At 47.7% G+C, this 16,303-nt stretch overlaps 1 protein-coding gene across 1 annotated transcript in view; it reads left to right on the forward strand.

Moving 5' to 3' along the window:
* The first annotated feature begins 1,578 nt into the window (after positions 1-1,578).
* The window catches only part of LOC144168633 (solute carrier family 28 member 3-like), a 34,017-nt gene continuing 19,292 nt past the window's right edge, over positions 1,579-16,303 (forward strand). Inside the window, exons 1-4 of the mRNA XM_077697579.1 lie at positions 1,579-1,589; positions 3,437-3,584; positions 11,899-12,150; positions 13,071-13,232. Of these exons, the coding sequence (XP_077553705.1) occupies positions 1,579-1,589; positions 3,437-3,584; positions 11,899-12,150; positions 13,071-13,232 (573 nt within the window). The remainder of the gene's footprint in view (positions 1,590-3,436; positions 3,585-11,898; positions 12,151-13,070; positions 13,233-16,303) is intronic.

Consider the following 16,303-nt stretch of genomic DNA (forward strand, 5'->3'; position numbering starts at 1 on the left):
TTCATTCGGCCGCAGGGCTCTATGGGAGTGTCCACTCTTACCAGTATTTCTTTCTCTATGCCACTGTTTTAAACCGATAGATAGATGTGCAAATCGGAAAGCCGGTACGGTGGGCGCACCGGCGCATGCGCACAACTAGTTGCACAACATGCGTATCTACGCGTGCATGCGCAGGCGTAGATGCGCAGCTCGACTACCGTGTGCCGTATAGTTCAACTGGTTCTCCGCTCTGTTAGGACTTCCAAATTTATTAGCGAGCATGTGTCCGGAAGGCGGATCCTAACGAACGCATTCAAAATAAACAGCGATTTCGGGCGTTTCTCACTTGAACCACTTGAATAGTGTCGGTCTTAAACGGAATAAAAAGAAGTGAAATACTTATAATAGCAATAATATAAACAATAAGATAAACAATAATTGAATAAGGGTAAACAAGACGCTGGAAACGCGAGAAAGTATACGGTCTCGCAAACTCAGGTTGTTTATTTCGTGTAACGAGCCTCTTAATTTCTTTCCATGCCTCAAGTCCCCCTCACAGCCTGCGGCGAAATGTGTGGTTTCCGTGATTAAAACCGCTTTTATCGCTAAGGGCGCACAGATAGGGAGAGAGCACTGTTTCACAATGATGTGATGTTTTTAACAGTGACGCTGTTTAGCAAATCGTAATGTCAAATCGGGGACTTAAACCACCGTGATGGTCATGAAGGTTGCTAGCAGCTTCACTACCTTCAAGTATTCGGCGTTAGTGTGAGCATCCTTCATTTTTCTTGACCCAGTGCGCAGTCTGGGAGGAATATTGTGAAGCTCTCCCCGTGGGGAACTGAACACTATGTTGTGGAGATGTGGGTTTTCCCGGTACGTTCAGCGGCTAGGCACGGAGGCTTGCCAGGAAATGAGAGCGCACGCGCACTCGCCCGAGCGTTAAACCACCGGGCTGCTGAGCATGCACTTCCACATTAAAAGGAACGTAGGACGCAACCAGGACCTCAAGAATCAGTTGACACCAGAGATCTCCTACGGGCAGCCCGTCAAAACAGACAAAAGTACCTAACATCACACAGAACACTCACTCGCCGGGAATCCGCTGTACTAAGGCAAATTCAGACAAACATGCTACCTACTGTACACCTCACACACCGATTCCAACGATTACCGGGTACCCCAAAATGTCCTAACTTCGGGGACTACCCTAGCATCTATCATACTGTCTGAACATACACACAGGACCCTAACCTTCCCCCCATACCGAATCCTACTCCACTTCATGGGAAAGAAGAAAGAATACTCTAGCGCGGAAGGGCAAAGGACACTCATTGAACGCGCAGAGAAGGCTCTGTGGGCTGTCTCGGGAGCTCCGGACTAGGGGATCCCTGTGAAAATATAGTTATTTTCTTCTTCTTCAAAAACGACGAACTCATTTCGTGTGAGTGAGTTGCGCTAGACTACTTCTTCTTCTTCAGCGGCGACGGGATAGTTTCGTGTGAGTGAGTTGCACTGGGCTGAGCTTCAGCTCCGGTTGTCGCAGATCCTATTGGCGGTGCTTTACCACGCGTACCTGGCGGCGGCCATAGCACGAACATGGCACTCCTGTCCGGACTGGTGCAGCGGCGTTCGGCTCCTGGTGGTACTCACACTCTTCACTTATGCATTCCTGGCTGCCAACAGTGCCGTAACGTGGTGGATTGCGCGCCGTGACGAACAGCGCGCTATGCACGTTACGGCTTATGCGACTGAAGCTCGCGCCCTACTGCCGTAAGTCGCTTAGTTCGTCCATAGCGGCCTCCAGAAGCTGGCGCGGGAAGTTTAAATGTTCTCCTCTTAAGTTTTTCTGCTCATATAACCCCTAGGTTCAGTGCATAAGCGCGGCCTGGGGATAGATTCTATGCCTCGCCCTGCAAATAGTTAAAGAAAGCTTTAGTGGCTAAGCTCACGAGTTGTATAAAAGCTGCCCTGTTTGGAATGTCTTCCTGCGAGGAGAATCATACTTTGGGAGTATTGTTACGATTCTTATAAGCATCCGGCATGGTAGTTTGGGTATTGTAATCAACAAATGAATATTCATTAATTAATATTTATACCTTTTCTGAAGGCAGCGGCCACTCCACAAAATCAGAGGAGAACTGGCGAAAAAGAACGATCGCGGGAACATAGGTGTCCACGCTAAACCATGCCGACTTTCATCAACTGCCGAATTTCTACAGTATGACAGACCGGATTAAAGAATGTCCCAAAATCCGTTTAGTCAGTCAAATTCAACAATCTTGTATCTAATCGCATGCCTGCAAAGTACACCTCAGTACCACAGAGATAAGGGCCTCCGAGGCCCTCATTCTTTTTTGATACGCCTAAATTACATAGGTGAAAGTTCTCTGCACCACAGAAATAAGTCCGAGACCCTCATTGCTCATAATAGAGCTTCAAACGTCCACCTCTCCGCGAATGACACCGCTACACACAGGGAAATATTATCTACCGGTATAACTATGCTCGAGACTGATCTGTCGATGTCATCGGAGTGGTGTCATACCTAGCAAGTGGAGACTGACGCAGATAAAACAACGCATGTAACGCTTTCCTCATCCGATAATTTAATTTTTTAATCAGCACACCATTAGCGATAAGCTGATCGAGGCAGGCCACTCGATCAAGTATCCCGGTGTTCTTAATTCAAAACTGGGAACACTCATATACAACACATGACCTGTGAAGCTTTTAATAAACCAGGCATTCTTAAGTGACGTTTACACTGGCAAACTGTGGAACTGAACAGCACACATGTTTATTCAAGAATTTATTCGTTAGAATGCACTCCCATTACAGGGCAACTGTGCCAGTAATATTATAAAGCCATGCTTAAGTATGTGTGGAACAAAGCGGCATAGTATCTACTGTAGCCTTATTCATGCACTATAACAATGTTTCGGAAACAGCGTGCCCTAAACTTCCCCCTCCGGCAGTGGGAAAAAGAAATGCGGCCTCTTATCGTTTTTTCGCGCGTTTTTTCTACAGTGTATCATTCCCGAATTCAGCCATGTTAATTCTTCCTGCTATTTATTACTCAACGCGCATCGAAAGACAGGCCCATTTTCCTGAGAACTAACAAGTACTAAAATTCACCCTTACCCTTATATTGGCCAGTGGAATTTGTTACCCACAAGCACGGGAAACCTAACCAAACTGTCCCCGTTGCAGAATGTTAACGTTTCTAGAGGGGAACATCAGTTGTAGACTAGTTCTTCCCAGGAATTTTTATTATTGATGTTGTACTGGCTTATAATTTTGCTGTCTTTTTACAATTGTGACTTGTATGCAATTTTTTGTTGGGTGTGAAATAACTCCCCCCCCCTTTCCCTGTATGATTCTCTGTTTGGCACTTAGAGTAATTCAATATATATACAAGAAAGTAACTAGAATTTTAACGCGCCTGGCAACGCAGGGTTGTGGTGGGATACGGGGCCGCGGTCGCGATCAGCCTGTGTGTACTGGTGCTCGACAGCCTGCGCAGTCTACGCAGATTGCAGTCACTGGGTGGCCTCTTCATCCTCATCTTTTGCGGCTACATCGCCTCGTACGACAGGGACAAGGTATGCGTTTCTGTGAGCGTGGGTATTTTTATACACCCGATTTCCCGACGGGGTCCATGACTATCTCTCCGACGCTCTCCCCCCTACCTTGGTCACTGCGTGGTATGGAGGACAACTCATAGGGCGTCACTGGCAATAAGCTGGCTCATCAGATACCATGCGGGATTCCTAGCCGGTTGCTGCTATCTCCTGGCCTTCTCCGCCCATGGCCGACGAGGCACATTCCTACAAGACCCTCAAACACCACTACAAACACTTCCGGGTCTTAACTACATACACTTCAACCGCCCCACGTTTCCCTGTCCACTCTGCCTTCCTTTCGGTGTTGCTGAGTGGCTACAGCGTCTTGCCTGTCCCAACGAGGTGGCTTCGGCCATACCCACAGGACCCCTGGTACTATTGAATGAGCAATAGAGAAGGCAATGTAGCAAAATGTTTGCGTCGCCACGCCGAGCCGCGTCGATCTGTCAATAGTGCAAGTGATAGAAGAGCACAGGAAGACGGAGTTCGAGGAAGGAGGCAGCTGCCATCGCAACCATAGCGACGATCCCGGGGTGACGTCATGTCAAACACGGCGCACCATTTGCCCCTGCACCGTCTCGACGGGTCCCGGCACTTCCGCCAGCGCTTGCACACGCTGTAGAACGGAGCGTGCAGCCAGTGCAGCGCGGCAAAACAGGATACCGGATACCGGAGCAAGGCACGCGAAGTAGGCCGAGCCTCAAGGTCGCGAGGGAAATTCACGAGCCGCTCACGCATTCTTAAACATCCCAAAATAGATCTTGAAATATAATTTTTCCCGTTGTGTTTCGTAAAAAAATGCGCAGCTTGCACTAGCGGACCAAGGCTGGAGAAACAGCAGAGCCGGGGGTCGACCTAACTCCCCACATTCACATCGGATCCCAGGGGAGAGGGAGCTGCCCGGTCGTAGCAGAGCAAAGCCGTTTTGGACGGGAATGTAAAGCAAAGATCATTGAAGTATGTACGGCATTCTATGCAGTAGTAATCGTCGTCACCCCGTTCAGTGCCGTCTTCCGACGGCACAGCCGCGGAAGGTCAAATCCTCTTTTAGCGCGTCCTCACCCAACGAACGAGTACGGACAAGAGAGCTAATAATTGTGCGTTGACAGCTACCTGATCAGTCTGTGGGACAAGAAACAGAAACTGTTCAAAAGATGCAAGATGAGAAGACACAATAAGAAGCTGAAGCTTCGCATTCGGAAGTTTTAGAAACTGGCCAGAAATTATGCCAGCAAGCTCACAAACAAAAACTGGAGAGATTTTTGCGAATGGCTTAAGGAGACCCTCCACTCCTCCAAAACATGAGTTAATACCAAGGGCATGCTCAACCCCGAAACAACAAAGGGAGAGTTGAGTCACCAATTCAACAAAGGAGCTCAAAACTTCAAAGGTACTGTAGGAAGCAGACTCGGTCGTTGTGGTTGATGACGCTTCCTACATTTTATTGGAGAGAGCGTAGGCCCGGCCAGGAGTGGCAGCGGTGCAGACATGCGGCCGCCCAGGCGCTCGGTCGTGTTCGATCTGTGTGTCGCGTTGTTGTTGTTGTTGTTGTTCCTGGTGACTGTCACTGCTCACGCGGCCGGGCAAGCCCCGCTGATGGTGATGGTGGGATAATGCAGATGATGATAGGGGCACGGCTAGAAGATGAGGTGCACGCCACTACAGTACTAATGACGAACTCATGTTGGCTCTCAAAGAAACATTTGAACAGGACCGAAACATCTCACCGGTACGCAGGAACTAGTAACGTAGCCCCAATGACTTCCGTTGTAGACAAATATACAAGGAAGAGCTACACCAGGCTATATTGACCAGCAATAAGAAAAGCGCAGCCGATGCAGATGAAATAACAAACAATATGCTAAGAAACTTAAACGATGCTCAGATGGGGGCCCTGACAAAATACGAAATACATAAGCGAATTATGGCTCGAAGACCGACTACCCCCTTAGATGAAACACCCCACGTTAAGAACTATACCAAAGCCGGAGGAACCCCTTGAAATAAAAACATCTAAGCTCTGTTTCTCCAGTAAAACATGCTGTTGGGCGAGTTGGTGTATATTTCTTCAAGAGAAATATGCACCAAGAGAAACGAAGAACGAAGAGACAGATGCGCTTCTCTATTTCTTTCACCTCGTGTGTAGGTAAAATCAACGAACGAACCATTACGACAAGACTTCAAAAGTACATAGAAGAACATCAACTTTTTCCGGACTGTATGATCGGTTTAAGGTAAAGACTGTCCTCCCATGCTGACATTTATGCTGTTAAAACATGATATAATAGACAAAGATAACGGCCAAGATCAAATAATTCTCGCATTGGACCTCAAAGGCGCCTTCGACAATGTATCGCACGACTCTATCCTCAAGTAACAAGGAAAGCTGTGCGAGTTGGTAAGGGTTCATGGTGAAAGGAAGCGCGAAAAAACGACGACAACCAGGAGGAACAAATACAACGGGACGGAGCTCTATCCTCAAGGCAGGCGAAGAGATACAATGCAGGAAAGCACGTACAATTACATTAGAAACTCCCTATCAGACGGAACAGTAACAATAGGCATAGGCTACACTCGATCCGACCCCTTTAGGGCACCAAACCGGGGCACACCCCAGGGATCAATTATCTCGCCTCTTCTATTGAGCTTAACACTGATCAAAATCGCTAAGAATCTGGAAGAACATGGAGAAACTGGAAAAGTCATATACGCCGACGACATTACCGTGTGGACCAAAAGCGGAACGTTACAATCTAAATTAGATGTGCTACAAGGTGTTATCAACTACCTTCAAGAGCCAATCGAAAAAAACATGGCTTGAAATCTGCCCCTGAAAGTCTGAACTCATCCGGTTAATACCGACGGGAAACAACATTAGTCCTGTCAGCATGATACTAGATGGACAGAACATACCTTTCCGTCCCACAATAAGAATACTAGGCCTGGGTATTGAACAAGAATAAAGCCACAAATATTCTGAGCAAGCTTGCGCATGACAGCTGAACAGTTGGCCAGAATAGTAATAAGAATTACAAGAGCTAGGAAGGGCATAAGAGAGGATGGATGGATGGATCGTAGGGTTTAACGCGCCGACGCAACGCAGGCGATGAGGCGCGCCGTAGTGGAGGGCTCCGGATTAATTTTGACCACCTGGGGATCTTTAACGTGCGCCGAAATCTCGTACACACGGGCGTTTCTGCTTTTCGCCTCCATCAGAAAAGCGGCCGCCGCGGCCGGGAATCGAACCCGCGACCTCGTGCTCAGCAGCGCAACGCCTTAGCCACTGAGCCACCGCGGCGGGTGGCATAAGAGAGGAGGGCACCCTCCACATTGTTCAAGCCCTCATAATAGGCCGCATTGCATATAGCCTCCCCTTCCACCTACTGGATTAGACACAAGAGGAAAGGGACGATGCAATAATAAGAACAGCTCACAAGCCCGCTATAAGCCTAAAAATTTATGCCTCCAACAAAAAAATTCGTGAAGCTCGGCATACACGACCCATTCAGGGAAATCAAAAGCACGCTATTTGACGCCTAGAAAGAACGCCTCCTCAAAACCAAACCGGGCCGAGGAATTCTCAGAAGATCTGGACAGGAGGTTCATATAACTTTAATTAATAGGATGATTAACACTCGCTCATAGAAGCTGTATTCAGAACTCTCTGATTCCCCCAAAAATGAACCCTACTCACAATAAGGGCAGAAGATTGGCAAGAACTCGATACATTCGAAAACATACCAAAACAACCTAAACGTATTTTGCACCGATGCGGCCGTAAACAAGCAAGGCAATGTATCAGCCGTAGCTACCAACGGATAGATGCTTGATTTTATCATTACAAAAAAAAAAAAACAGAATTTTCAAGAAGCAGATACCACTGCCGTCATAGTAGAAGTCAGATGAACTGAATTCAAAAAGAAGGGTCCCAAATTATCATTGACTCGACTAGGGCCGTAAGAAACTTCATCTACGGCTCCATCATGCTGAATAACTCATATCAATATTCTAAAACACGAATACACACTTATCTGGACTCCCACCCATCAGGGGCTAGAGGATAACTAGGAGGCCGATTCTCTTGCGAGGACTACCATACACCGCAGAGAGCCCGAACATTCATACGCACGCCCAGCTTACTGTCAGGGCACATACAAATTAACATCGTGTAGACTTCACAGAATATCCATGCCTACACCACACCCCAGCCTACATGCTGAAGAAGCGAGAAATCCTAGAAAAATTAAAGCCGTTCCACCAAATGTAAATGTTGTCGGAAGTGCTTAGCAGGGATTCACCATGATGGGTGGTGGCGCCGTTATCCGCTCACTGCTACTACCCATCACGCTCTTCGCCGCCCTCCAGATCTCACTCCTCTCTTTGCGAATATGCAATTTAAATTTCCTGCCTTCGCAGTGTTCTTTGCCTGAAACTGCACCAGCGGGAGTTCTGTTCTTTGTGTGTTTGGTTTAGTTTCGTATTCTGGAGCGGTGTTGCGTCATTTCGAACGCGCCATTTTTTTGTTGTGTTGCTGGAGCCTTTCTGCGTCATTTCGAAAGTGACATTTCTTTCTTGCGCGGCTGGAGCTTTTTGCGTCATTTTGAAGGCGCCATTTTTTTATCTTCCGTCTGGAGCCATTCTGCATCATTTCGAACGCGCCATTTCTTTCTTGCGCGGCCGCTTTTTTCGCATACTATCGTAAAAATCAACCCAACGAGCGTTCCTAAGTAAATGAACGTGGGGCTTCCGGTTGTATACACATATTTTGCCTGAAATGTACGTGCAGTTTTCTCTGCGCTAAACAACGGAGAGATGTATGACAAGCGCAAGTGGTTCACGAGGTTCGAACGGTTATGAATATTTAAACAGCGTGGTTTTCAAGCATCAACACGACCCCCTGACGACGGTACACCAGGCTCTACTTGGGTCAGTTATCTCGCTGCGCCGCCTGATTCCGGCAGTCGCTTGACATCGACGGTTAGCGAGCTACGGCGACAAGGCGAGCCCATAAAGTGCTCCGCACTTCAAATACAGACGAACGCCTACATACGTAAGCCCATACTCCCACTTATGATTCCAGAAAACTATGATGCCGGCTGCGAATAATGCCAGCAGAAAGCCAATTTATTCCATACAGTTCGAATTAACCAATAACGTGGGAGGACAAGATGCCACAAAACCTTATAAGAAAGAATAAAAGGGACGCTAAGCAGACGAAGACGAAGTAGACACACACACCACTACAGACGCCAACTTCCAACTGCTTTCACTATTAGTGAAACTTAAGCGCAAGCAGACACAGGGACGAGAAAGGGAAACGACACCAGCGAATAAGCGCTGGTGTCATTTTTCTTTCTCGTCCCTGTGTCCGTTCGCACTTAAGTTTCCCTCATTGATGTTCACCAACTAGCTCGTCTCTCCATTTTAGGGGCGAAGCTCCTAAAGTCATGGGTCTGTCCATCTCTTGTGTCTCGTGGTACGTGACCGCCGCATTCTTTCGGAGATGTCGCAAAGTGGGCCGCGTTGCACGCGCAAGAACCGGCTGCAACCGGCAGCGCAAACTCGGCACCGATAGCGCGAGCTTGTCTGTGTTCGCCAACGGAGGCGCGAGCGCACGTGCACTGCGAGGGGGAGATCACGCAAGAGATCACGCCACGAACGCAGGCAGTCGTTCTCGGAGACCGAACGAGACGCAAGGACCTTTGCTCGTTTCCTCTCGTCTTGTTCGGGCACAAGTTCGCCCTAAATAAAAGTTCTTTCTTTACCGTTGTGTCCCATCCTACGTGACAAATTGTGGTGGAGGTGCGGGGTAGTCCTCGATGGCGCGGGGTCTTTCACCAGGTCTGGGCCTGGGAGCATTGACTCCGAAAATAAAAGTTGATTTGTACAATGTACGCACACAGTCTTACGTCTTTCTTAATGATGTAATGGGCGAACTTTCACGGGAGAGTTACGGTTACCGATGATCTCCCCCTCTCGAGCTTCGCCCCACTTATCATCATTCATTCCGTGGATATGGCGTGATTTTTTTCTTTCACTAACCGCCGCCACCGCCGCTTATGGCTTGGCGCATGCGCTCTCTAGCTGGTTCACTCCTGACCACAATACCCTCCGCGGGCATGCGTGCTTGGTGATGGATGAGAGCGAGGCCGGGCCTTCGGGAGCTGGAGGCTTTGAACCGCCGTCGGCCACCTGACCACCCCGCGCATAAGGCCCAGGGAGGCGTTCACTCTTAAAGAAAAGGGCGGCGCACTTACTAACAGAACACTAACCAGTTACTTGTCCCAGTAATGACTAGGTACTGAGTTGCTTTTACGAACTGGTCATGCATGACCTAGTAAAAAGATACGCGTAACAATGTGGATCTGCTGAGTGCGCAGCGTGACCTACACATTCATCACGCACATATCACACGTGGACAATCAACAACTGAATTGAGCACGAAAACCAACGGGATGCGCGAGGAGAGCGCGTATTACTTGGTTACCTTAGAAATACATCTGCTCTTCTTGCTTTTATAGCTAGCAGCGGAAAGTCCCCTGAGAGAATCGGTATAGGCTTGTCGTAAAAATCAAATATTGTAGCAATAATTTTAGAATTATGCATTTCAATGTGAGCACATACAAGGAAGCATGTGGATTTGCAAAAACGTTTTAATCGTGAGGGTGTGGAAAAAGAGCTGTAGTGATTATGCTAAAAAATTCATAGAATTTTTTCTTCAGTGGATGTTAGTATCGAACCAGCAGCAGTTACTAAGTGCACGGTCTAGACTAGTAACGCTTCCACACTTAGTGACATGACCTACGTACCGTTCTGGGGGGTAGTAAACTGCGTAAGGAGTTAGTAAATACAGCCGTTACTACCCTTTTACGAACTTTTTTGTTACGAGTGGTCGGCTCGGAAAACGCCGGAAGGGGGACCACAACCGCAGGTGAAGGAAGGCTTTGGATGAATAGTATAGGTATTACAGCTAAATGAAAGGTTAACCAAGTATAACCAAGGCTTAACAAGGCTAAACCGAGCTTTCACTTTGCATATCCAGATTTGGCTGAGGTAAGCCGCAACCATTTTAGGTGCGGAGTACCTAGGACCCCACAATGTCCGTCTCCGTCCGTGCACATAGCAGTTACAATCGCAAAAAATCACACAGGCACCAGCAGGATTCGAGCCTGTGTCTGGTAGACCAGACAGAGTTAATGTCAGTCGTCTTACCCATTTGGCTACGACCGTGTGTTAGTACCCGAGAGTCAAACGGCTTACTCCCTCGCCTGTAACGGAGCGTAGTACCTTAGGACCTCCCAATGTCCGTCCGCGTCCATCTGTGCGCATACCACCATCGAGCGAAAATCAAGCGAAGATCGATTTGAGCCGTGAGTTGCAGTTTCATTTAGGGAATAATCGAGGTGCAACTCACGGCGCGAATCGAATGATGGTCGGGGCGCAAATCGTATGTCACTCAGGGCGCAACTTGGATGTGATTTCGAGTCCCCGTACTCCGCACCCTCGCCATCACCCACGGAGTGCAGACGCTGCCATTTTTTTCTTGGTGTTGCTTTGAAAACTCATGCTTAGACAGCTCTGCTGTTAAAAAATGTGACATTTGAAAAAATTAGCCCAGATTCACTGACTTACCGTCGCGGACGCTGATGTTAACAGCGGAGCTACTAAGCCTTTATTAATCGCAAGGCTAAGCTTTATAGCACTTATCAAGACCAGATCGGTTCACGTTCCTGCCAATTCATTTTTTGCCGTGTTCCACTGCCCGCGACATCTATTAGAGCCTTCTGTTACTTTTGAACTTAGAACACTGCCACAGCGTATTTCTATCGGTTGCTATCGCAGAAACCAAGCATCCAGATATTTTTAACTGAAAGAACAATGACAATATCAAGTAGGTATTGATTTATTCCTTCAAATATGCTAAGGTTTTATTTTTGCTGAAAATTTTGACAAATATGAACATTGCCACAAGTTTTAGTAGTTTAAAAAACGATTTTTTACATAACCGTCTCTTTCAGGTATTCTGTTATTTGCTGCATGTGTTCTTGGAGCTTGCTCTCCTCCGTGCTAGGCTATACCCTCTCCACCTTCTTGTGACCGCGTTACCACATCTCATTATTATTATTATTATTATTATTATTATCCCATAAAAGCCTCGACCGAGAAAAAGCTTCATTGTTAAAACAACTTTGTATCATAGAAATTTCAGTCTTTCTCCTCGTGATATTCAAAATGCCCAAAAATTCGGTCACGCCGCCCTGGCTCTTGCCGTTGCATCCATGTCACCCGACAGATCCCTTGGAAGGTGGTGGCCAACTTGGTTGCCTTCCTTCTGGCAACGGCCGCGCTGGTGCTTCGCTGGAATCTGGGACACGTTATGCTGAACTGCGTGAGCCGCAAGGTGGCCTCCTTCCTGGAGATTCCGAGCGAGGCTTCGCAGTTCATGTTCGGCTACCTCTCGGCAGGCCTGAACCTCTCTGACTACATTGGCGAGGCCGGACAGAATGTCACCGGCATCGAGCCGGCATTCATTTTCGGCGTGCGTGTACGTCCTACCAGGCCATGTTATCTTCTCTGGCTGGTTACAGCAGCTTTAATTGTTGCCCGCTCAAGCTTTTTCACTTTTGGACTAAAAAATGTTCAACAGCCTATCTACAGATACAATGCCCATTTTCCGCAATAGACGTTTGTCACGTTTATAAAAGAAGGAAGGGGATGGGGAGGTGAGGCGGAGTGGTGTGCCCTAAGGTGAAAGAATAGGTCGTCCATACATCGAGATAGTAATTAAACATATATAAATCAGTTATTTGCTTGGGAGATTAACTATTTCTCTTGGAGAATAACTCACATTCGGCTCTGACCTGGAATAAAGTACATTACTTGTTTACGTGTTTGAGTTTGAGATGCTCCGGTGAGAAATGTTTTTACCCATGCCGAGAACCGGCAGTACAAGAAAGTGTATGCCTTTTCATTCGTCAAAGGCGTGCGCAACGTTGAGACAGCGGCGGCGGGGGGGGGGGGGGGTATTTTCGAAGCGTATTTATTTTGTACTTACAATAACAGAGCTGCGCTCGCCTTGTGTATACCTCTCGTTGTTCTTGTACGTCCTGGTAAACACATATCTTAATACGACATGAATCAGTGCCAACGCGCCCCATCGTAGCGCGGCTGAACTTTGTATCATGTGTAAAGGGCGTGTTTGTCCTCAATGTTCGCCATTAAAAGTAGCATTCCTCGTGTATGTGGTTCCCGTCGTTCTTGTTCGTCTCTTGTAAACACGGAGCACCATTAATCATGAACGTAGAGGTTCTTGAAGGAGATTTTTCCACTTCTTTAATTTATGTCATCCATGAATAAATCCCTGAAACATGGTACTTCATTAAGAATAAGCCCCTGCGTCTTGTATGCTAACAGCGCAGACGCACCGCGGTCCCTCAGTGAACTCTCGTGCCGTCGGCTGTGCAGAGCATGTCGGTGATGTTCTACGTGAGCTTCTTCGTGAACGTCTTCTACTTCCACGGGCTGTTGCAAAGCGCCATCGTTCGGATCGCCGCCATGCTGCGCCTGGTGACCGGTGCCACGCCCATCGAGTCCATCAGCTGCGTGGCCAACTGCTTCGTGGGAATGGTCGGACGAGGCTTAATTCCCTTATTTTTATTTTTTACCTCTTCCGCTTTCTAATTGCCCCTGCATGCGGCGTTACCTGGCCCACAACTAGCGGTTGCTCACCAGGAACAGTTCTGTGGCAGAACTTCGTGCATGGCTAGTTGGTAGGACGCAGCATAAAACGACGAGCCCCAAACCACCCACACGGACAGGAACGCTGTTGACGAGGTGATACCACGATTGCCATGCCTAGGGCCTACTTTTCAGCAATCAACAACGCCGACTAAAATCGAGTACAGTCGAATCCCATTATAAAGAAGTAGTTTAAGGACAGTAAATTGATTCGTTATATCCGATATTCGTTGTAACAGTGACGGTAAAAATCTGTTTCAAGAAATCAGTAATCTGGCTCGCGCAAAAATCCTGGGTACAAAATCGCATTATTCTAGACTTCATGATTCACTATGAACGACGTAATCCTTGCCTGTCTCTTTGGGGCTTTTCAAACTAAATGGACCGGAGCATGACAACGTGAAATTACAACAGAAAAAAGTTGATTTTACAAAAGCGGCCTGCGTTCTTTTTTATTTGAAGGAAGATGTCACCTTCGCCTGGTGGCTTTGCACAGCACTGAAAAGCATGAAGTTTTCCGCACTGTTCAAGTACGAAAGGGCATTTCTTGTTCTGCATTTTTGGACGTCGGGAGTATTTTCAAGTAGCTCCTCAGCCTCGCGCCAACCAAATATTTATTCTTTATAGCCGATATCGCCGGCTATCGCGGTTTCGGTTTTGTTGTAAAAAGAATGTGTCACTGAAAGGAAGCGTGACCATCCAAAGCTCATTTTTTAGTTGTTATAGCCGATAATTCTTTATATCAGTGCTTGTTATAAGGAGGATCAACGGTACCGTACATTCTTACGGGGATTGGATGGACGTGCACGCCACCAATGGGACTCGGCCTTTAAATGCTGGCTTCTGTAACGCTCCCAATTAAATTTCTTTTTCCAATTTATTTCCACTCCAAAAAACGTTAAACTTGTTTATATCCACTCCAACTCAACAGAGCTCGCGCGTGCTTGTGTCTCCGACTTTTCGTTCGGCTTTTTATGCCCAAAATTATGCCCCATAACCTGTTTTTCCAGTATCTAACAGTAATGACAGCGGGACAGTGGCGAACACATGGGCACCCGTGAAGTCAATGGATCTCCACAGCGAGCCGGCGTAGTTTGAAACAATTCATTATTAGACTTGCGCTTTACAGACCGGGACACCGAAAGTTACTTCCTGTGTCACCATTTGTTCACCGCAAGAGTAATCATGGATGGATATTCGTCAGGGACCCAGTGACGCTCCCTTTGTCGGCCAGCGCTGCCGCCTCGCGTTGGACTGCAGCTCGCTAATAACCATCCACATAAACCATAAAGAGCGGAATCTGTGGCTTAATTTTAAATTTTATGTGTGATTCCAATGAACTGAATAAAAGGGGTTTTTTTACGTTATAGTTTCTGCATATGCTAGGCGAAGCAAATAAATCAGATTTGCACAAAATGAGTCACAATGCTTAAGGAACTCTTCAAAAAGAAAGATCACCTCGGTTAAAATACAAACAGCATAAACAGCATAAAAACGATATATTGTTATTAAAAGAATGCTGCTTGCTTTGAGTGGACTTGAAAATCAATGACTGTGTGCTATCTGGTTTCCACCGTGCTAAAATAGGGACCCCGAACTCAACACCAAGGAAAAGTACCGGAACGCGAGCCACTGGCCAGCGTGACTTTATTCCATCCGTGTTCTAATAAAACGAAGCACTGTAGCTGTACGCAATCGCGAAGGTTCCCAGAATGTCTTTTTGTTTCACGTCTCCATACGCCGGGTGCGTGAGAGAAAGTACGTTGCTTATAAAAAATATTGTTGGCTTTTTGCGCTCCAAAGTTACTCGTGGGCTGTGAGGCGTGGTGGAGGGGAGAGTAACGGATTCATTTAGGCGGTCTGTTAACGTGCACTGAAATCCGCTCGCTCACACGGGGGCCTGTGTCTGTCCGCTGCGTGAGAAAAATTGATGAATCCAACTCATTGATGGAAATCGACTTGAAGTCGAGCTTCAATTGCACCCCGTGCCGAATTAGACCCCCACAAAATGCTTTCTTAAGTATTTTTCTGCACCGAAAAACGATATGCGCGGCTCTCGCAAGGCCACAAGATGATTTCCTGATTGTCGCCTGCGGTAGTAGTGCTCACCACGCTGTTCGTCGCCCACGGAGTCGCATCGGTGGCGAGTGCGCTGTTTAGATACCATCTCCAAGCGCTCCCTCTCAATTTTGCTTCTGTCGGAGACCGAGGAACGGTCGGTGACGGTTCCTTCGGCGCCGCGAATCGGCTCTGTCAGGGGCCGAAGCGTTATTGGTGGCACTTTCACCGGCGCCGGGAAACAACACAAGCCGCTCACATGAAGTGTATCACCCCCCCAAAGCGCCGGACCCGGATGTCAATGCGCGCGTGCGTTTTGAAGGGACATTGAGCTTAAAGGTCAGAATACATGGGGCGAATATGCGACGAAAAGACGACGAACAACCTCCGGCGGCGGAAGACACGTCGTCCGACGCCTAGTCCGCCGCCTATCTAGCTGGGTCAGGAAAGTTCGTCGCTGGTGAAGCGGCGGCGAGCGGCAAACCGAAGGAAGCGATCAGTTCTTCCTGTTTCCCCGCCATGGCGCGTACAGAGCGCTGGCGGACGGCCGCTTTGGAAGCCGTTGAAGCAAAAAAGTTTGATAAACGTACGCTTGACTCGCGCGTACTCGAGCTAAAAAAATATTGTAAATTAGGGATGGTTTGAGGCATATGGTGAAGTGCGCCCGAATCTGACAGCTCAAGCAGCAAGCGAAACACGGACCCGACCCAACTGCCATGGCTTGTGTCGCCGAGGTAGACATGTGCGGTAGCTTTTAGTAAGCTAAATAAGAGCGATTCGGCTACATAGCTTGTATTAACAGCAACGTGGGGCCCATCTGCAAAGTGAGGGACAGGCTGTATCACTGCGAGGGCCTCTAAAATACCACGAAAAACGAAAAACAGCCACCCGTATGTACTCAG

The sequence above is a fragment of the Haemaphysalis longicornis genome, unplaced genomic scaffold (assembly GCF_048455015.1).
Source record: "Haemaphysalis longicornis isolate Haplotype H1 unplaced genomic scaffold, Haemaphysalis longicornis Haplotype H1 scaffold_2, whole genome shotgun sequence".
Taxonomy (NCBI): Eukaryota; Metazoa; Arthropoda; class Arachnida; order Ixodida; family Ixodidae; genus Haemaphysalis; species Haemaphysalis longicornis.